Raw genomic sequence first — 21,996 nt, 5'->3', positions numbered from 1 at the left:
ACACACACACACACACACACACACACACACACACACACACACACACACAAGTACAAGCATGCAACAAAAGACAAGCATTGCAACAGACATGCGCACCAACACAAGGACACACGCACAGCCACAGATGAAGAGAAACACACACACACACACACACACCAGACTGATGAGAGGCTGAACTGAGATGATGGACACACACACTGATGATAATGGGTGTCAACGGAGCTTTGAGTTGTACCATTTAATAATCAGGATTATTGTGTAAATGTGTGGACTGGACTTGTTATGCAGGTGGTACTTTTTCATTCACAATACGTCCACAAAGATGGACAGAAGGTGGGTAGATTTTGCCTGTAGCCCCAACCGACAAAAAGTAAAAAAGATCTCAATAATATTCAACCACCAAAAAACAGACTTTTTATTTTTTTTATTTTGAACAACTGTGAGTGACTGAGTGTGAATGGTTGCGAGCTAGAAGAGTAACCTGCGGTGTACAACACAGCACACCTGTGTGTGAATACTTGTGTGTGTTTGAGTTAGAAGTTGGTCTCCTACCTCCATCGCAGAGCCCCATAGTGCCATGTCGTGCCCATGTGGATGGGGAAGGTGCTGTGCGTGCGAGTGTGTGTGGACGTGGTGGCGGGGGTGTGTGTGCGCGTGGTGCGTGTCCAGCATCGCAGCCTGTGGGGGGTACAGGGCGCTGGGCACCGAGGGGAGCGTGTGAGGGCCGGGGTACCCTGCCATCTGATGCAGGGAGGAAGGACAGGACAGGGAAAAAGACACGCTGTTAGTCTAATAAAAAGACATATTTGAACTATATACCAAGCACATCAGCAGCAAAAGAGCAGTGAGTGGAGCGTGTCTACGTACCTGGTAGTGTCCAGGATGTTGGGGACTGGGATAAAAACCTTCACTCGAGCGAGGACTGGGATAGCCTGGTCTACTAGGCTGCAGACAGACAGAGAGAGGAGGACAGACGTTGAGAAATAGAAAAACGTTTGTTCATCCCCCCCCACAAATTGAACGTTAGAAGACGGGACACCGGGTCATTCAGACAATCAACACACAAACCCCTCGCAGCTGTTTGTGTGGCTGGGTTAGCTGTCATTCAAAGCAGGAAACACCCACTGGGCTGCAAGTCCAGCAAGCTGTTAGTTAAACTGGCGAGATCCATGGATTCCCTGTATAAACTATGTTATATTGCTGGACTACTGGGACCTCTGGTTAGATGTGATGCAGGTGTGTTAATAGAGTGTTATGGTTGCGCGTTCACCAAAGACCTCTCTTTCAAGCACTGTTTTTTTTTTTCTAATTTGGAAAAAAGGAAGTATTGTTGTTGAAAACATCTGAAAAAGAAAGAGAAACAGAGACTTTTAAATCTGAGCTTCTGCTGCTGGCTAAAGGAACATAAATTAGTCGAGGAGAGTGAGTTTGCTCCTCATCTCTATTCTTTTATTTTCCTTTGCTGGGCACTAGTAGCTAAAAACAGAAGTGCTTGGTGAACCCACATCCTTGTTTCTTCTCTTGTGATTTGTTGAGATGAAGCGGTTGAAAGTTGAAACAGTTTCCCCTCTTAGAATGACTGGAGACATTTGTCTTCATGATTTAAATCTCTCTAACACAGAGCTCATTTCTAACACAACAGTGTTGTAACCTCTACCTTCCACAGTCTCTCATAGTAGCTTTCTCTGGACCACACCTCCGACAGCAAGACAGACACACAGAGAAGGAAACAGACAGCAAAGAAAGACGGGGAGGTAGGGAGACAAGGAAAGAGAAAAGGAAAAACAGTAGGAAGGGAGGACAAAGAGAAGCAGACAAGACAAAGAAACTGAGGACGAGACAAACAGGAGCCTTAAAAGCTCTCAGACCGGTAGATAGCGAGGGAAACGTACAGCATGTTGTAAACATGCTCACACATGGAAGGACACGGGGTTCCTTTAACAAGAACAACAAACGATATCTTGGAAGTTTAAATCTGCAGCCCTGTGGTAGCCAATCCATGTAGAGGGAGGTTTCCCGGGGAATACCCATTTTAAAAATGGAAAGATAATCACAACAGACAGACAGACTGGAAGGTGGCGTTAATGAGACAGGATGGTCAAAGCAGAGTAAGATAGAACTTGGTTACTATCTGGAGACTTTTGGATGAATGATCATATACATACTGCAGTGCCAGCTCGCCACTTATTGGCAAAACAAGTAACAGCAGAAGCAGTTTACACCAATAGATGCGTCATCAATGTGCGCCATCTACTGGCAAGGAGAATAAGCGATGCAATGTTGACACTAGTGCCACCTGCTGCAGGCAACAAGCATTACAACCGTTTCTGCTTTTTCACAGCTCCGTTTGGGGAGAATATGAAAGCTGTTTAAAAAAAAAATAAAAAATTGTTTGCCACAACCTCCTTTCATGAGCTGCTTCTCATCTGATACAAACGTATGGCTGTGTTAGTGACACAGAAATCTCCAGCCACCGGTATGTAGGCAAAATGAACTACTTTAGACCAGCACGGTTACGTTGGGTCAAGTAAATGTTGCGAGATAGAAGAAAAGCATGCAAAGTGTCTTTTGGGTAGTAAGAGAAGCAATTTTGGAAACAGAGAGCTTGACAAAAAAAAACCATCTTATCTATTTGACGTTTATCGTTCCTTATCTTTAAGCAGATTGTGCAATTTAAAAGAATGCAACCATTCTAGGGCAGTACATTTTGGACACACTGTAGCTCTTAAAATAAACTTGTTGTGAGACTAACGTCTGTGAGGAAGAATTTTAGGTATGTTGAGTGGCACAGCGTAATTAAGATTTAGTTTTCACTCTGAGGCAGAATCCATCGACTCCCACACAGACTCATCTATCACCAAAACAGGTCACAGTGCAGTCGAAAAAGGCTTCCAACAGGAATCTATTCTGGCTGCTGTAAAGATCTAACTCTTGACACGTCGTCCAGCTGAGGGCCAAACAGAAGGGAAGGGAAGTCTTGTTTTATGCGGCTTTTTCTGTCATGTTTCCATAAGTGATTTCTAACTGGTATAAAAAGTATTTTTTACCATTAAAGCATGCATTTTTAAGTGAACAACTACTGTTTTGAACAGGTTCCCAGCGTTGAAAGTCATAATTCTTAGCAGAAGCCTACATGTAGGAGGTGGGGTGATGTTAAAGCTCAGCGGGAGGACAAAACGCTCATTATAAAAACAGGGTCACGTACCAAAACCAGCTGGTGGGTAACACTACTGGCCAGCACTAGGTCAAGGTGACAGAAGGCCAGCTCTGTATAAACAGGATTCAGCAGAGACGGGCCTTTTAGCTAGCTCTTTATGTATCGATAGCTACGGTCTCAATCCTAGGAAGCTTTAGTAGAATACCGATAAATAATTCAATGTGACTGAGTTCGGTACAGAATGCAGACCAACAGCGTTATATTGAATTACACTATATGTTAGAGTTGAAGTTCTTTCCTCTTGAACTTGGCTGAGTCCCGGACCTGGGGAGTGGAAAAGTTGTTGCATTACATAACAGCATTAGTTCTGAACTTTGGGTTCCAACATCTGAAATTCATTTTAAATCCAGTGACATTTAAAAGCAGACGACTAGATTGTTTTTTGAATATTTGCTTTCTTGCTTATGCTTGATAAACTATATCTAAGGCCATGTGTGGTAGATGGGTTTGAATGTCAGCCAATGGATTTGGGATTTATAAACGGCATCCTGAGCAGGCTAGAAATAGGGTGCAATAATCCGAAGACACATCAACACAATGCCTGAGGCAAACAAAAATATTCAATCACAACAGAGGACATTCAACCGCATGTACGACATAAAGGAAGCATGCCAATAACAAACATGCTCATTTACAGTCACTGGTGTTGGCAAGCATCGTTTTAAAAATCACTGCACTCAGTTAAGTCATGACATAAAGATTGGATTGAGTTTGTGAATCCATTCATCAAAAAAATGTTGCAACATTTGTCAAACTGCGAAGCTGACACAGGGCTTCTTTAACCTAGTTTGTCATGTGGTGGACGTACAGAAAGAAGAGGGATAGTGACCGACCACATGTCTAATGAGTGCTGAGTATTAATCAAAGGAAGTAAAACTTTAAAAGGACCCTGAAAACATAATTTGCTCAATGGCGTTATTATTATTATTATGAGCAAAGGGGCCAGAGATGAACGGACAGGTTTCTTCCTAAAGTTGGAAAAGTTTTGGTAATTTCAGTGAAATAAGCTCTGTACTGTCTGTGTTTATATAACTGGTTCAAAGTGCGCCGAACTTAATCAAGATATGATGACAATTGTTGTGTTGTTTGCTTGTGTTGCCAGGCAACTATCAACTAAATGTCACCAAACCACAGCCACACAGTCCTAATGAAACAGATAACATTTTATTCTGTACTTTAATTATTGCTTATTGAGTTATGAATATTTAAAACTGACCGTGGACCTTTATCAAAGGTGTCATAATCCTGAATGTTGCAACTTTTTTTGATAAAGACCAACAAGTTGAAGTTATTTAAACACAGCTTAAGTGCAGTTTAACCGTACACCACCTGCCTTCAAGGGTCTACACGCGTGTCTTTCCGAGCAAGAGACGAGAAAAGGTGTACTGGTGGTTACAGGGAGGCTTGGCATTCCACCGAGTGGATGGTGGTGAGTGGAGGACAGGGTGCAGGCAGAGGGTAGTGAGAGGGGGGCTGGAGAGACCAGCGGGGGCCTCCCGCATGACTGCACAGCAGGGTGCTGGTGCTGGGGGTCTGCGTCAGGTTGTACTGGGGTACTGGGATTAGTTTGGCAGCTACTGTGAAAACTGCGCAACAGCAGAGTTTTAGGATTAGAGTTTGACTTGGGCTGGATGATTTGGAGGGTGTGGGGACACATTTGTGTCAATCTGTGGGGCAGAGAGTTAAGGTTAGGACTAGACTGGTAAAGGAGTGGGTGCCAGGGATAGGAGTGTGAGTTGTTTGACTTTAGCTGGGATGAGCAGAGCAGGTGGCCGTTAGTAGGGGGATTTGTCTTGTGGGGGCAGCTGCCATTGGACAGGCTCTCTGAACTGCTGTGAGGTGGCTGGTAGAAGTTAGTCTCTGACTGTAGGGACAAGCAGGCTTTGGATTGAGATTTGAACTTAGTGCTGTACTGAGAGAAAGAGCTATTGTAGAAAGGGATACTTTGAAGAGGAGGCGATTGAGGCTGAGGATGGGGAGGAGAGGAAAAGTGATGGGGAAATTGCAGAGATGATGTGTAGAGTGGAGGAGTGGGTTGGTGAGAAGAGGTGAAGGGAGACAAAGGATGAGGGTTTCCAAAGCAGAGGGAAAGCTGTGAGGCAAAGCGCTCATTTTGATGGCAATGTTGGCGAGGCGAAGGAGCAGACAGACAATCCAGACTGAATGTGGGCTGCAGGGAGGGACAACGGCTGGGCTGCAAACAGAAAGACAAAGGCAGAGGACGGACAAACGGAAATAATAAAAGGTATTCTGGAGGATATAGATATGTAGTAGATAGGTGAGACCGATGGGGATGAGTCGAAGCACAGACTGTAACCATAGCCATAGAGCCACCGTGCCTCTGAAGAGCATCAAATGTAGTGAAAACACTTTTACCTCCCAGCAAGACATTTAAATTAATTTAGTTGTCAATGAAATAAAACAAATGCAGCAATCACTAATAGCTGCAACCAGATTTAAATGAGGAATAGGTTAACCGCATCACTGACGGCTTAAAATAACAAACCTCTCAATCTTATGAAGTATACGGTTCAAGACATACGGCTTTAGTTGCAACCAAAAGAAGCAGTTAGCAGATGCTAACAGCAGGGGCATGGGGGGGGCCAGTGAGGGAGGGCGAAGCAGCCAGCAGCTGGGGCAACAAGCTGTGAGGTGGGATGGCACTAGTGGAGGTGGAGGTTATGGACTTTAATAACCTTTAACAAGTAATGTCATATTTGCAAACTTGTGAGAAAAAAAAAACCCCCAAATGTGGTTAAGGGCGCACACAAACCCAGCAACTCTCGTTTGTTCCAATCTACTAGACTAACATCAACCTTAACCTGTCCACTGCAGGGTGATCATCATACTGAGCTATCATAAGAAGACATGCCTGCACACTCAGACTCATTTTCAGATGCAAAAAATTAATTTTCTGCAAAAGTGTAAAAAGGTCACAGAGTCGATGGTCCTACATTTGCACCTTAATATGGGACTTAGCTTCCTGCACCCGACACTCTTTATTTAAAGCCTGGAGTCAAAAGCTGCAACCCATTGACATTTCATGTTCTTAAACCTTCATCATCACGGGGAGAAAACCTCACTTGACAACTGACGTAGCAATATTGTTATGTCACCAGTGTCCAGCAGAAACCTTGTATCTTCAGACTGGTACAAAAAGAGGAAACATTAAATCAAATAAGTTACCAGTTGAATCATTTCAATGTCTTGACATTAATGGTGGTCGCTTAAAATCATGTGTGAAAAACGTCACTGACTCCACATGAAAGCATTTCAGAAGAGCCAACTAAAGAGCGCATTGGGACTTGCAATGATCAGAGCGTTGTAGTACAAACACAACAGATACTCAAACTCTTTATTACTACACCTGTTGCACTCATACAAACAGGCAGACAGAGACACAGACACATAGGGTGTAGTGGTGCCTTACCTTTGGTGGTGCGTCATCAGACCCTCCAGAGTCCCATGAAACAGTGACCTGTCTCCTCATCTCCATCCTGCTCCTTTCCTTCTGCTGGAGCTTCTCCTCCTCTAATATAGTGCTGGGAAAAAACACACACAAGTCACTGGTATCTTTATTCATTTCTACTGAAATGTCACTTCATTTAAGTAGATATTGTGGCCTCAAGCTCCTCAGCAAGTGAAGACGACTTTTTGTACAGAACATCCGTTCTCAAGACATACAAACAAATGCTCCTACGTATACGAACACACATCACAGGGGTTTCCTCAACAGACAACTAAAATGCTGTGACTGTCAGCTGTAATACCCACACAAACTCAGACACACAGAGCATTCCTCCCACCGTTTGTACAGAGCTGGCTAAAGTCTGAAGAAAAACAAATTCCTTTTTATTATGAAATGTCTTATTGCTCAGTATCTTACTACCATTGCAGTTTAGTTACTGCCAATAATATTCAGTAAACGTGACACAATAATAAAAACAATTGAAGCCAGCGTCATATGAATCTCCCCGTATCTACGCTGCCATAGCGCAGGCATGGCCGAGTTGTAATGTGACATATTTCAACCATCACCGTTTATTCATTCAACCTTTATTTAAACTCGGAAATACAATGAGGTAGAGAACTCATTCACTGCATAACATCTACTGATACCGTCTGTATGCTGTGTCAGGCAAAGCTGTAAACAGCAACTAAAGCAGTACATTTCTGAGTGATATTGCTTAAGATTAAATCACTTGGAGGCAAACGTCCCACGCCCCAAACCCAACATTTTTTAGGTCTAATGCAGCCAAAGATACCACACTGAATTCACTCGCTAAAATTATCCTTACTGACCTGTTCCCTGGGAAAACTGCTGCTAACCCAAATCCAGATTCCCAGAGGAAGGAGCTGCTGCTGAAGAGCTGATGGTTCCACTAAACAGAGAACTGACTGGTTGAATAATCCGATATGCGTCGCACAGTCACACACACTCCTTCTACTCTCCTTTCCCCAACACGAGTAAGAGCTATTTCTAGTAACATCGTTACCCTCCTGTTCTGTTGTTTCCTGCAGGGTGTGTGTGTGTGTGTGAGAGTGTGTGTGTGTAGGTGAATGTGTCCTTGCACCTGTCAAAGTCAGTCTCCTGTCTCCTTGTGTCTAGCACACGCCTTCTTTAAATACATTGAATTATTAACAACATGAATTACTAATTAAAAATAGTATGTATTGAATTAATTAATTAATTAGTTTGGTTTAAGAATTTACATACATTTTTAATTGGTATTTCTCAACCTTTTGACTTTTTTTGTATATTTAAATCGCAGTTAAATGTAATCCTTTCAACGTGTAGTCTCACTGAGCTCACAACCTTCTAAAAGCCTACAGGAAACAACATTAAAACACACAATGGTTTGCATCAAAACAACAGAACGGCCTCCAACTGCTTGTCATTTGTTTTCTACCAGAGGAGTGTGTTTAAAAGCAAAGGTGCTTTGTAACTCTAGGGCCTTTTTATTGAATGTCTATTCAAGAAGCCAAGTCATTACCCAGGCATGAGTAAATCTGCCAGCCTTGCCTCACAGTTTGACAGTAAATGACATCATGCACGGATATGTGTGACGACAACAACATCAGCACCTGGCAACATAAACGCTGACTGTCTCCTCCCCCACCTACACCACACCGCCACCTGGAATAACAAGGCCTGTTTAGATTATTTACTCAGGCTGGGCTAACTGCACAATCTTGGACTTCTCAGCACTGCCCTGCTTTACTTTCACGTACTTCTCACCTGAGACCTGCCCAGTACAACTGCTGACTGAGACTGAGCAGAAAAGATTTAGACATCTGGATTCAAGTGCATTGACTTTACGAAGAGATCTCTTTGCAGGAGAGGACGAACAATTATAGCTTCCAATAACTTTTTCAATGTACAGTACATACATTATATTAATATTGTTTTAAGACACACTGGAAGACATTAAAAGAGATCAAGAGGATCATTGGAGGACAGTCAAACAACCGACTAGTGTTGTGTTTCAGAGACGTACACAAATGGCTCCTCGAAAACAGCTTAGGATTGAACCCAAAGGTAGAGTAGCAGCCACTGAATGCAGCACACATTGTTCAAAAGTAAAATGAAGTATTCATTCTATTATAGGCTGACAAAATTTGAAAAGCCTGATGAGACATAGAGACAATACTGTACCTTAAGAACAGGTCAATCCAATAGCACCGGAGTATATCCAGTCAAGCCCTTTTAGGAGAATGATGCAGCCACTACAATGATGATGGGCCAGTGGCACTAAGCGCTTACACACTACTGAATCTCAATATAAATAACCACAAAAGATTCCAGCAACGCTGGAAGGATGAAATGAACTACTCCTGGCAGGATGACTCAAATATGCCCCGTTGTAGCTGAACCCCAGGAGGCTACAGGCTACCGGCTCCTCACACAGAGACCTCACTGTCAGGATAATAAGATCTGAGAATTAGGAGTCTTGATCCGCTAGCTTTGACCAGGAGAGTACAGCACTGCGGAAGTTCTGCTTGCCTTTTTCCCCTCCCTCTTTAATTCTCTCTGTCTATTTTCTCTCCCTCTCTCTGTTCTTCTGTTCTTTGGAAAGCTATAGCTCCTGGCAGCTGCCCACTGTGTAAACACACACACACACACACACACACACACACACACACACTCTTATATTGGTCCAACGTCTAGGAAAACTGTAGTAGTAGATGAGAGCTGCATATTTGGCAGGAGAGACCTATAATTGATATTATGCTATAAAAGCCGTCCAGACCGAAAGTAGACCAAATTGTATAACCTTAAATGGCATGACTTTCCCCTAATAGTAGCCAGTGACCACAGGTAACGTAGTCAATATTGACTTGGTTTCCAAGACATTGGATGAGGCACATTAAGGGTTCCTCGCCATTTCTTTTTGCCAAAATATCACAGTCAATTAAAATAAATGCTCTTGATTTTCTCGGATTAGCACTCAAATGCAGTTCATATGTACTTTTCCACACTTAGTTTTCAGCCCATTAAAACATACAACCAAACACATACTGTACATGTGTCAGACTAACAAACAGAAGTTTGAAAAGGAGGCAAAGAAAGTGCATGAGGAGGAGAATTGAGGGGGAAAGCAGAAAGCTGACATTGAGAACATTGGAAGTGTAATCAAGGTGGAATTTAAGGTGTGAGTCATGCTGGTTTTAAACAAACTCATTAAACCACAGGAGGTAAATATGCTCTCTTACTTTCCTGTTTCTGTGTGTGTGAGAGAGAGAGAACAAGACGGAGAGAGAGAGAATGTGCATGTTGCAGAAAACAATGATGGCATCTCGCTGTGCTGCTTGTGTTGATCTTGTGTAAAATGTTTTAAGGCTCAACATTAACAATATGAACACTAATGAGGTATATTACATCTACTTTTCTACATGCAAATTCAGTTTTGAGTGATAAGAAAACATAACTGTGGAAATATTCTCTCATTTCAACTCTTTATTGTATCCTGCAGGTAATCTTTTGACTGCACTTACTCGCATGCAGTGAACGTACGTCTGGACTAAATGATATCATCATATAAACACTGTACATTTAAATGAGCAGCTCAAACTACATTAAAATGTCTTATGTGTGTATGATATACAGAAGTAGATAATAATGATAAAGGGGTGAACATGCATGAATCTGCAGTTATTTTGTTGAAATTTAAAAAGGGAAACTGCTTTCTGTGTAAATATAATGAAGCTAACATCTGGAATACGATCGTCATGTTTAAGAAATAAAAGAGTCTAAATTCTAACAGATCAAGGAAGCAAATAAATCTGATGTATTGAGTTAAAGCTAAACCTACAGCGCACCATGGCAGGATCATTGGATACATTATCATTTATATAATTATTTAAACTTATTTATAAATATATTTATTGTAAATATCTACATACATAAAAACACACTGGACTGCCATTTTAGATATCTCTAAAGGTAAACAATAAAAAAAACTCATAATTGAAAAGAACAAAAAGAGAAAGAGAGGGTCGTGTACAAGTCTGAACTGAGGACCTTAAGACTTAAGAGTAAGAAGGTACTTCAATGAAAGTGAAACGCATACTTTTACAGCAGCCTTCTGAAACTCAAACTCAAGTTATTTCATTACCACCGGCACTCCCGCTATTACGGTCCATCTCTCCATCAGCCGAAAAACTGCAGGTTTGTTCATGTCTGAATGATTATGAATTGTTGAGTCGTGGTTGCTGGGAAAAGCCCTACTCCTACTGTACCCCTATTTATCGCTAATGTCAGGAAAATAAATTGAAAAGAAATAGTGCTTACTCAATTATAATCACATACTGTAAGCACACACTGCTTGGCACAAATCATCAAACATGCCAGATGTGTCGAGTTCTTTCCCTTGGCCCCTGATGATGACTGACGCCCTGGCCCCAATGTTTTTGGTTTTTAAATTAAGATAATTATTATCTTGCGAGTGCAACTCTCATTTCATTACATTTGATAAAGTATTTCACAACTGATAAGCTTGTCTTGCCCAATTATAAGTATGACATAATATGACTCACGGATACTAGGTCCGACCCTTCCTGTCTAAAGGGGAATATCAGTGACTATAACTTACGCAACAGTGTTTGAATTGTGTACAGTGTCGTCTTACTCGGTCTTTTCGGATCACAACATGCAGGACAGTATCTCTTGATGGATAAGATGTCTCTCCTGACAAAGCTAGGAACAAGGCAGTGATGTATCATTTAACAAGGAGGCAAGGCGCGACCGAGATATCTCATTTAATCTACAGTATGTCTGTCATCATCACGTCTGTGTTACCAGGCTAACTGTGCTCAAACAGGAGGTAAAGTGCAGTCTGCGTCCATTATTTGGACAGTTTTGTTTTGGCTCTGCACTCCATTTGAAAAGAAACAATCACTAGAATATTAAAGTGTTGGCTTTCAGGTTTATTTTGAGAGAGTTGAACCATGTAGAAACTGTGTTTATGATCAAACGAGTGTAGAAATGTACTAGGGATCCTATATTCTCCGTCCAGTATGGATGTGAACAACGGCAAACACCATTAAAGGTGAAAGCGATTTACAATCGAATGGAATCGAGCAAATCAAAGAAAAACTCAGCCCAAATAGTTCAAGGAAGGCTGCGCTGTACATGACACGGCTGCACAGAAGGTATGGTCAAAATGTAATACTTAATAATAATAATAGCTGCTGTCAATAATCAGCATGTTTGGGATATTCATAAAATGTGTTAAATCTTTGTATATACCTCTTTATCCATAGAATTCAGTTGGGAGTGACAACAATACAACATCTACGGCACGTATCCCTTCACCACACATACACAAGTAATGACTTCCCACTGCGTCCACATCCGCTATTAAAGATGATTAAAGATCAATGTAGTATTCAAAACTGGATTAATTCAGAGCAGACTAAAATACCTCCCTGCGGAGACATTCAAATGATCCAGTCTGCCGTCTCATTGAAAATAAGAAGACATGTCAATGTGTCCATCCATTTCTAATGGTTCATTCTGGTCTGATGTATGACCAGAAGCAATAGACAAAGCAATATGTTGCTTGATTTTAAATGTATAATATATACTGTATGCTCCATTCATCTTGTTGGATTACTAGTACAGACAGTGACACCTGCTGTTTGGAAGGCGCAGGGAAACATACAATCTGAAAGATATCATTTACTGTGGCACATTCCTTTATCTTGACTGCGACTGGGAAAAGACTAACATGCAGTGGGATTCACATTGATTGATTGAATGTCACAGCTTCACTTTTAACTGAAACTAGTACTATCGTTATGCAGAAATCAAGATAGGCTGTGTTACTGGGGGAGGCTGCACTTTGTCAATGCAAATTTAATAAACGGAAAGTACAAAGTGTGCCAATGGATCTTTTTTTCCAAAAGACATCATTCTTTGGTGCTTCTTTCTCTCAACACCCAAAGCTTACTATGCGGGACAAACAATGCCTGGTGCACTTGAAACATATATATTCTGCTTCTTGAGCATGTACAGATAATAATGATAATTTAACATTCTCACATCACACTCGAGATAAGAGCATTGGTGGTTTGTGACCTTGAGCAAGACGCTGAACCCCAGAAAGCTCACACTTACAGAGACACGCAAAGACTCTCAATCGACACTCCGTTAAATACCTCAGCTGTGTTTTGAGTTCAGTGAAGCGCGGCCTCTTGCTGGGATCATACGACCAACACTTTGTCATCAAGCTGTAGAGAGTAGGAGGGCACTGAGGGGGCATCGCCAGTCGCTCGCCGTTCTCTATCCTGCCGATGACGTCGTTGTTCTTCACACCCTGGAAAGGCTTGATACCGAACATTAGGATCTCCCACATGCAGACGCCTATGGAAAGACAGAAATACAGAAAAACTCACTGACTACGAGACTGAGACAGCCACCTGTTGGCTCTTAAATGCTGCAAAAGGCAAAAAGCAAAGAGTAAAACTGAAAACCTCAAAGCATCGGGACATTGCTGTCACAGAAATGAAGAAAGGAAGAAAAAACGAAGACTTAAACTCACCAAACATCCAGACGTCACTGGCTGTGGTAAATCGCCTGAAGTTGATGGATTCTGGAGCCATCCATTTAATAGGCAGTTTACCTTTAGATGCTGAAAAGCAGAAATCCGGAGAGCTGTGTTACACTCGAATGATCAGCTCAGTTCATGTCAGTCCAGTGAATAATAATGGTGATTTACTTCCATGTGTTATGACAGACCAAAGACAGTTAAAAGGTGCAATTATGGGAACAGTGCGCGTGTATAGAGGTGTTAATTGTACCTTTATAATACGAGCTATCTTCCATGTATCGAGACAAACCAAAGTCCCCAAGTTTCACACAGTCGACTGTAGACACCAACACGTTCCGAGCAGCGATGTCCCTGAGGAGGACAAATCCAAACTGAGCGGAAATCCTAAACACTTAGATTTTTTATCCATGAAGTTTACTCTTATGTAGCTTCTGAAGAAAACAGCATGATATGATAACTAGTATCCCTCATTCTTTATGAGACATGTAGATATGCCATTGTAATTCCTCCAGTAGGGGGCAACGCTGGGCTATATTCTGGTATAATGGGGGTTTGGGAGTCCCTAATCTGCATACCTGTGCACAAAGCGCTTGCTCTCCAGATATGCCAGTGCCGTGCTGAGCTGGTACGAGTACAGGATGAGAGTGGCCAAGTCGAGACTGTACTTCCTCACCTGGAGAAATGACCGTAACTATGGAGGACGGAGAGAGAAAAACAAAGACAAACGTGCCGTGAAAGAGAGGCAGAGAGCAACGATTTGTTGGTGAAAAATAGGAGAAACGATGAAAGAAATCAGGAAAAGTAGAGAAAATAGACAGAGATTAAGTGAGACAAAGAGAAGGAGAAATTGAGATAGAGGCGTAGAAAGAGAGCAACAGTGAAGAGAAATTAACGGGGACATAATCCTTCTTGTCAACAAACAGAACGTATGACGAAGAGCATGTGGGTGTATCTAATTTAGGCAGTAGATGACTGCTTGTCTACTGCCTACATATGTGATGTGGTGCATCTAGAGCTCACATGTGCCTCTAAAATGTGCTTATTAACTAAAGTGATATCACAAAGAAATGCAAACAGGCATACAATATACAAGTTAAACAAATCGTTTTTCAAACCAATATATTATGTAGTAAGAAACTCTATTTTTCCCTTGGATTTTTGTCCTGACACTTCCACATTTTGTTGTGTTTCATGGTTCAAGAAGACGCTGTTCACTAACAGCCTGTCTACAGTTGTCTACAGTCAACACAGAGCAGAACAATACACTAATACAAAGTGAAGAGAAGAATAGAATGTAGATTGAGTGACACAGATTGCGATTACTTAAATAAGCTTTTTAACATATGCACACATCCATGTAAATGAGCAGATAGTGTACATCCGTGTCCTACCTCTCCGAGCGTGCAGAGCTCCATGATGATCCAGACTGGGTTATCTGTGATGACACCCATCAGCTTTACAATGTGGGGGTGGTCAAACTGACGCATGGTCACTGCAGGGAAAGATGAGTGGGGGTCAGTTCACAGACAGCTTTTTCTGTACTAAAAAGGCTATTCTGCAAAACTCTTGAAAGTGAATAACTGCTGAACTTACGTGCTTCTTGGAGAAACTTTTCCCTGACGCTGTCGGACGTTGAGTTCTTACACGTCTTCACTGCCACGGACAGGGCTGGGTTCTCCTGCAAGAAACACATCCAAGTGAACAACACGGAGAATATGTGTATCACCTACTGAAGTGCGGCATGGGTTATTGAGTGGCAAGCCCATTCCATCTTGTTCTTCTGTGACAGCTATACTGTATAGACGCAGTTATTGTGATAAGAGTTCAAATTCAGTGGATTGTTTTTGGTCTAGCTTCTAAAGAGGTGAGTAACTGACTGAATTAATTACACACAAACATCACACATCTACAGACGTGATTGTCATGCGAGTGAATGGTTTAATGCAACAAAATGTGCACTCAGCCGCTTGTTAAAGACCATCTACACTGGATTATTTTAATTAGATTATTCAGATATAAAGCTACCATAAATCCAGAGATATTAAACGCTTGTGTGAGAGAGAAAGAGACTATGGTACATACCGGGCTGATGTAGACTCCTTGGTGGACGTCTCCAAACTGACCCTCACCTATGCAGCGTCCCAGCTCGATGCAATCTCGCTGAATCTCATAGTCCCGTGCTATATACACACAATATACATAGACATGAACACACAGACACACAAACAGAGAAGACCTTCACATCAGTGCCCACACATACACTTCATAGTCAGCCCTTGCCTTTACCAAGTTTGTCAGAGTACGTTACAGTGTGCAGAGTTTGTTTAAATATGCCTTTAATGGCTGAAAAAGGTAAAAAAGCGATTGAGTCATTAATCAACTTTTGAAACAGTTCTTCCAGTAAATCATAGAAATGAGACACAGTTACCATTTAAAGGAGACACAGCTCTGGAAACAGATATCATGTAGTGCCATCGTTGCTTTTCAAATTTAATTGTCCTGAATTTCAGGATGAATAATCCTCATTCCTACTCTGACAAGCTTAGTTTTAGAGCAATCAGCATAGTTTAAAGTCAACAGCATGCAACAACAGCACCAGCAAAACCACAGCCAGACATGCCATGTAACACACACGAACAACAGCCAGTAACACTCAACGTATATATGAATTTAAATGAACATGAATTTTTCACATTAAATGAAATGTATTATGGATAAAGTCAGGTGAATTGTATAATAGTGAGACGTAATTGACAGGAATTCAAAGCTCACAGGCTGATATAGGACCAGCGGTACATTTATTATGTCCAAAAATAATTTGCATCTGTTATTAGTCAGTAAAACGTATTTTGTAGTTTCTGTCAAGTGAGGCTAATAAAAAATTTGAGTTATATTTTAAGTTTTACGAAAACAAGAATGAAACGGTCTGTAAACTGCAGGCTGTTGAAAGGCTGGTGGTTTGCCAACACTGTTGACCTGACTTTGTCCATGTAATCAGCACATAAATTACAGCAAACATAAGCATACAGTTTACAGGTGTTAAATGTCCAGCGCATGTATAATTGTGAGACAACTATAATAGTGTCCTTTTGAGACAACTATGCTGTGCAATAAAATGCCGGCAGTGGGAAAGAGACTAAATGAGGCTGCAACATACATACAGTAACAAAAATGTACAGTTGGCCATAATTAATGTCTGCGTGCCCGTGCCTCTAAATGTCGCTCATGTAACCTGATCTTAGAGGAGTCGATAATCATGGTTAAACAATGGAGTGGGACTACCCTGTTTGTTAGTGGTTCTGGTTTAAAATGTATCTATTTAAACCTTTCCCTCTCACTGCACTTCCACCTCCAGGCCAAAGCCGTAAAAAGGAACATGCTCCGAGTCAACTTGCCTGGTTAAACCTGGTGTATAAAATGTTTGTGCAAGTCAAATGGATCTTCACAATCATAGAAGTGATGACGGTTCACTTGACCTTTTTTAAATTCTTTAAAATATAAAAAATTCACAACAAGATCCTTGTCCAACAACTTGGGTTCTGCTCTGAAGCTACGATCAATTCAGCCAAAAACCGACAGCACATCAAACATCCACGGAGGGTTAGGGTCAAATCAACAGGGTGCACGTACTGAAATACATTCAGCAAGCAAACACAAAATACAGATCACAACAACCACCAAATCAAAGTGCCATCACAATACAACCAGACGTATGGAACGTTCCGATCATTACCTTGATCTAGTCCATAGTATTCTGGGAAAATTAGTTAGTGATAGGAGACAGAAATAACTAGCTGTGAGTACAGAGATCTCCAACTGTGACTGCAGTCTTTAACAATTGCCATGGTGTAGGTGAGACAGTGATGCAGTTCAGTTTCTACCTGCTGCTCGACTTGCTCTCTCTGTATCTGTTTGTGTGTTTACAACTGTCCACAGGACTTTGGTGAAAGCTATTATTTATGAAAAACAAAAAAGCAAAGGCACGTTGGAATTGAATTGCATGGAACAACTTGGGCTCGTGATACACAGGGAAACATTTTGAGGCAGGTTAGATGGGGAATTTTGTCAGTAAATATCGGTCACTTAACATCCCAGCTTCTTTCCCTGTCATGCGTTCAGGTGATGTCGCTCATCTCCACTGCTTCTATATGTTGTCTGTGTAGCGTTACCGTTTAGCGGTGCGGTGAGTCTAACACGAGCCCTAAACCTGAGGATCAGGCATTACCCTGCAGCACAGCAGCCCCTCTTCATGTTTTCAGACGAACAGTTACATCTACAGGAGTTAATTGTCACAATTAACCCTTGTGATAATAGTAATTAGCAGTAGATAGAGCCATTTGTCAAATGTTTACTGTAATGTAAACATTGTGTCAAGATGTCTTAAAGCAATCAGAGGAAGCGGATTACAACTCACTGAAACAAACACAGACTGCAGACCTATTAATAGATAGGCAGTATGTGGTTCAAGTGGTTTCCCCTTTTATGAGATTGCCACATGTAACCACGGAAAATGTAGAGTCATTCATGTTATTATCTTTCCTGCCATCCTTTTGTCCACCAACCTAATAAGAATAGAGGAAACTCAGAGCATTTATCGCAACAAAATCATATATTGAGATAGACAATTAATTATTCTAAATTGATAATAACAAGCACACAAGCTTTCTACCTGCACACACATGAACTGGCACTCGTAGGCACACGCAGTATGCTGCACAAGTCCGAAGAGGTCCACTGATCACCAGAGCACACACACACACACACACACATACACACACACACACACACACACACGTGCACACACGTGCACAATGACGATCTGTCCCTTCTTCCAGTTGTCAAATTAGCTGCCTACAATGGTTGTGTGTGTGTGTTTGTACTTACTTGAAGGCATCGTGTAGGTGTCCTCCTCATCTATGATCTCAGCATAGTCGTCCGTTTCTGCAGAGCAAAGTGGGGAGACAAGAAACAATAAGTCTCAGTTAGTGACACACAAAATACAAATGACGTTCAAATAAAAAAACTTCACTTTGATACAACAAGCCGAGTCGCCCGGACAGCATTCATCTGACACAACACAAACCAAAAGTCCCATTTTCGATATGAAAATGCTTTGCATCACCTGGATTTTTAGGAAATACGGCAATTTGAACATCACCTTCACTGACAAATAAAGAGTGAAAATGGCAACAGTAAGAGAAACAAACCATCATCAAACAGACGTACCTTTCCAAAAGACCGTCACCATGCCGGATTCCAAACACATGCGCAACAATTTAAAACTTTCATATACTATAAAACAGCTGCACACGAGTGATGTAGGACAGACGAGAACAATAAAGAGAGGGAGAGAGAGAGAGACAGGCAGAGGATAGGAAAGGGGAGGGATGGAAACGTTCATTCTTTCCACAGAAACAAGTGGAAGAATAACAGGTTGAGTCATGGATAAGGCTGAAACAATTACATGCAGATACAGAGATACAGCACACACACACACACACACACACACACACACACACACTACGCTGAATGTAGACACAGAGCAGGAATTCCATTAAGTTACTAATTTAGGGCCGTTAATAGAAAAAATGGTGTTTACCATCGCCACTAGTTTGACCTGCAGAAGCCACATGCAGCATGAAACACACACACACACACACACACACACACAGGAAAAGAAGCATTAGTTTGACTGTTAAGAGAAAAACAAACAAGGTCACAGATGTTATTAAATGACTTGATACTATATTCAAGCTTATTTTCATGTAATTCTGTGTAACTGTGAGTTAGTCAGAGGTCAGTAACGACACAGGAAGAGTGACAGTGACTAAAGCTCTCCACGGGGACATCTGGCGAGACAAGGACTCTTCATTGCACACACAGATGAGGCTTTATGGAGGGAACAGGGTACGAACACATATCTATGAACCCTTTATCCAGCTGTTAGCAGTCGCTGTCACTCATGACATTTAAAGCAGCACACAGACGGGAAAGGGGAGAAACAGACCAACAGGAAAAGAGAAAGTGAGACGGGTTTATACCTGAGACACAAACAGCTCGGGTCCGTACTCCTTCCATACGTTTTTCCATCCGCCTCTCATGATTTGATACTCTGGAAGAGAGATGAGAAAATCTAAGCGAAAGCTTCCAAGATGCCGCTGTGAAGATAGCAGTGCAACACGAGGAATGGAGAATCCTCCCACATCCTGTCATGTGTGTAGCTTCTCAATGATGAACATTAGAATATAAAGAACACATACGTCCACACCTTATATCCACAGTATGGGCAATTCAAGGACTGAAATAACTACTATTGCCAGCGCAAGCCAGCCCAGTCACTTAAGACAAAAAACAAAGTTGTGCTGGTTAAAGGGAAAAAATTCGCCGACAAACCTTGACTGAACCTCTTTAATGCATCACAGGAAACTGACACTTGTTTTTACTTGATCGAGCAGCTAATGAGACCAAATGTGTCGGTTGACTTACTTGGGGATGGACGGCAGAGCTCTGTCCCCCTCTGCAGACGCAAAATGAACACATGAATTAGACACAGAACAGACGGGCCTCTTGTATAAAACTACCTCACTGTAACCATTTCTTAGTAGCCATATTTATTTTTAGAAAAGACTAGCTAAAACATTGGCTGGTTATTCAAAGTGACAAGCGTAAGCTGACTGCAATTTCAAACCTCGAGTACTACTATTTATAGGAGAAGGTCATCCAAACCATCCAAACAATATAGAAATGATCACAATAATAACTGCACACAACCGAACCAATGAAATGCTGCAATAGACCCAAAAATATCTAAATGTGGGTGTATAGTGAACACAAAACAAATGTAAGAGTCGTCATACCTTTGTGGACTCTGACAATGAAGGAGTGAGTAGCTGAGGAGACGAGTCGACAGTAGCCGTCAATCAAGTCAGCCATGTTTTCTGCCGTAGTCAGCAATGCCGTGGTGACTGTGAGGGGCTAGACACACACACAGGATTAGTGGGACAGAGCATTGCTTCACAGTGACACAATGAGAGCTTTATTAGGGGTAACGTCTTCTACCAGTGCACATATACACACATTCAGTCCTCCCCACACACACACACACATCCCTACACAGATACTCTAGTACTGATGTACACATGCTTTTCCACTAGAAAAGCCTGCTGCGAACACACACCCACTCTCGACAGACGCACTCACGTCGACACTCAAGTGCAGATGGCAACACCCGCCTTCACCCTCCCCATGGGCTGTTTCCTTCTTTCCCCGTATCGTATTTTACTGCAGATTGGTTGTTACTACAACTTAAAGTACATTGTTTGACAAGCAGTTGCTATTTTATGTTTGTTATACATTTCTACTTAAATAATTAAAATACAACATGAGGTATTACTGCAAACAATATCCAAACAACAGGCAGTCATGTTTCACAATGAACCACCCTACAGTTGAAAAGCTAAGGATATAGCATGCAAGGTGTGTCTGTGTGTTTTCACCTCTGGAGCTCCAGCTACGTTGAGCTGCAACATGCCTTTCCTGTCCTTCTCTTCCAAAGCAGAGTACTGGATGGACTGAACCTGGTTAAAGTTAGCTAAGTGTGTAGGCTGCAACGACAAAGACAGATACACATAATTATTAAAAAGCACATAAGATGTACGTGTAAATATTTGCCCAGGGCTGAGACATTCTTTTTTCCATGGTACCAGTTAGTCATGTATTTGTAGTGAATTTTAATGTGCGCATGAAGGCCAAACAGGACACGCTCCGCTATCGGCTTATTAAATAAAGTGTAGACATTTTGACAGTCTGTCATCATTAAGTTGAAATTGAATACCTCAATTTACACACTGGAGAAAAAGGTGTGCAGCTGTTTCCTGCCTTTTTGAGTCGTCACTGCAGCAAGCACGTCCTAAATGCAGCGGTGCAGATCTCCTGATCACATCACCTGCTGATTTCACACATATGGCTCTCTCTAGCTCATACCATCTGTTTCCTAACTAAAATGACCTGACCGCTGGCATTTTAGGAGTCATTGTGGAGTCAAGACACAATCTGCCTACTGGAGAGGACAGTCAGTAGAGGGCGGTATGATAGACTGCCAGCTGGCCTTCAAATTAAAAGCATGCAGTATACAGTAGTACGCATTAAACACCACTGCAGTGTATAGTAGTGCTGAAAGACACTTTAAGTCCATAAATATATTGAACTGGTTCATCTGTTAGCTGGAATAATCAGATGCCATTTAAAGAAAGCTCATTTTGAAATGGCTACACCATCACTGAGTGAAAGTTGGACCTCGTGAGATGAGTTGTCTCAGTGCATACTCACCATTGAGCCCTTATCTGTGAGGTAGCTGATTCCTTCTTCTGGTCCAATAGCTAACTCCACTGATATTACCCAACTAGACTGGAGAGAGAGACACATACAGTATTAAAATAGATGTCACATATCATCATATCATCTGCATTATTTACTAAACATAGTACTGGGAAACATGCAATATTAACAAAACAAACAATTTTAATGTCATCTGTTTTCACTACTTTTAATATGAAACGTCTTCTAGGACAGAAACAAGTCTGCATTCTGTAGATGACAGAATAATAAGATAAGTGATAATAAGAAGAATATAGTGATATGAAGCAGGACTGTGCAAACTGCAATTACTAGAACCACCTTGTACGGCTCTGACAAGCCATTTAAACTAAAGACGACATTCTACTCCAC

The 21,996-nt window shown here is 41.6% G+C and overlaps 1 protein-coding gene across 20 annotated transcripts in view; it reads right to left on the bottom strand.

The window, feature by feature from the left end:
* Positions 1–21,996, bottom strand: part of LOC116386948 (focal adhesion kinase 1-like) — a 54,567-nt gene that overhangs the window by 10,407 nt on the left and 22,164 nt on the right. For 8 of the 20 annotated variants that reach the window (XM_031853571.1, XM_031853572.1, XM_031853562.1 and 5 more), the window contains 19 exons: positions 21,598–21,675; positions 20,766–20,873; positions 20,127–20,244; positions 19,756–19,786; positions 19,311–19,381; positions 18,869–18,886; positions 18,154–18,210; positions 17,151–17,219; positions 17,003–17,023; positions 15,352–15,449; positions 14,863–14,947; positions 14,661–14,761; positions 13,845–13,960; positions 13,520–13,620; positions 13,261–13,350; positions 12,878–13,082; positions 6,648–6,759; positions 868–945; positions 553–741 (listed from right to left, as the gene is read on the bottom strand). In XM_031853571.1, coding sequence (XP_031709431.1) covers positions 553–741; positions 868–945; positions 6,648–6,759; positions 12,878–13,082; positions 13,261–13,350; positions 13,520–13,620; positions 13,845–13,960; positions 14,661–14,761; positions 14,863–14,947; positions 15,352–15,449; positions 17,003–17,023; positions 17,151–17,219; positions 18,154–18,210; positions 18,869–18,886; positions 19,311–19,381; positions 19,756–19,786; positions 20,127–20,244; positions 20,766–20,873; positions 21,598–21,675 — 1,746 coding nt within the window. Of the gene's footprint in view, positions 1–552; positions 742–867; positions 946–4,550; positions 5,412–6,647; positions 6,760–12,877; positions 13,083–13,260; positions 13,351–13,519; positions 13,621–13,844; positions 13,961–14,660; positions 14,762–14,862; positions 14,948–15,351; positions 15,450–17,002; positions 17,024–17,150; positions 17,220–18,153; positions 18,211–18,868; positions 18,887–19,310; positions 19,382–19,755; positions 19,787–20,126; positions 20,245–20,765; positions 20,874–21,597; positions 21,676–21,996 lie in introns of all 20 variants that reach the window. The other 12 variants (XM_031853566.1, XM_031853581.1, XM_031853579.1 and 9 more) reach the window with 6 other exon arrangements.

The sequence above is a fragment of the Anarrhichthys ocellatus genome, unplaced genomic scaffold, assembly GCF_004355925.1.
Source record: "Anarrhichthys ocellatus isolate YVR2014 unplaced genomic scaffold, GSC_Weel_1.0 scaffold13, whole genome shotgun sequence".
NCBI classification, from domain to species: Eukaryota; Metazoa; Chordata; class Actinopteri; order Perciformes; family Anarhichadidae; genus Anarrhichthys; species Anarrhichthys ocellatus.
The sequence above is the reverse complement of the archived record's forward strand: the minus strand, read 5'-3'. Positions and strand labels throughout refer to the sequence as shown.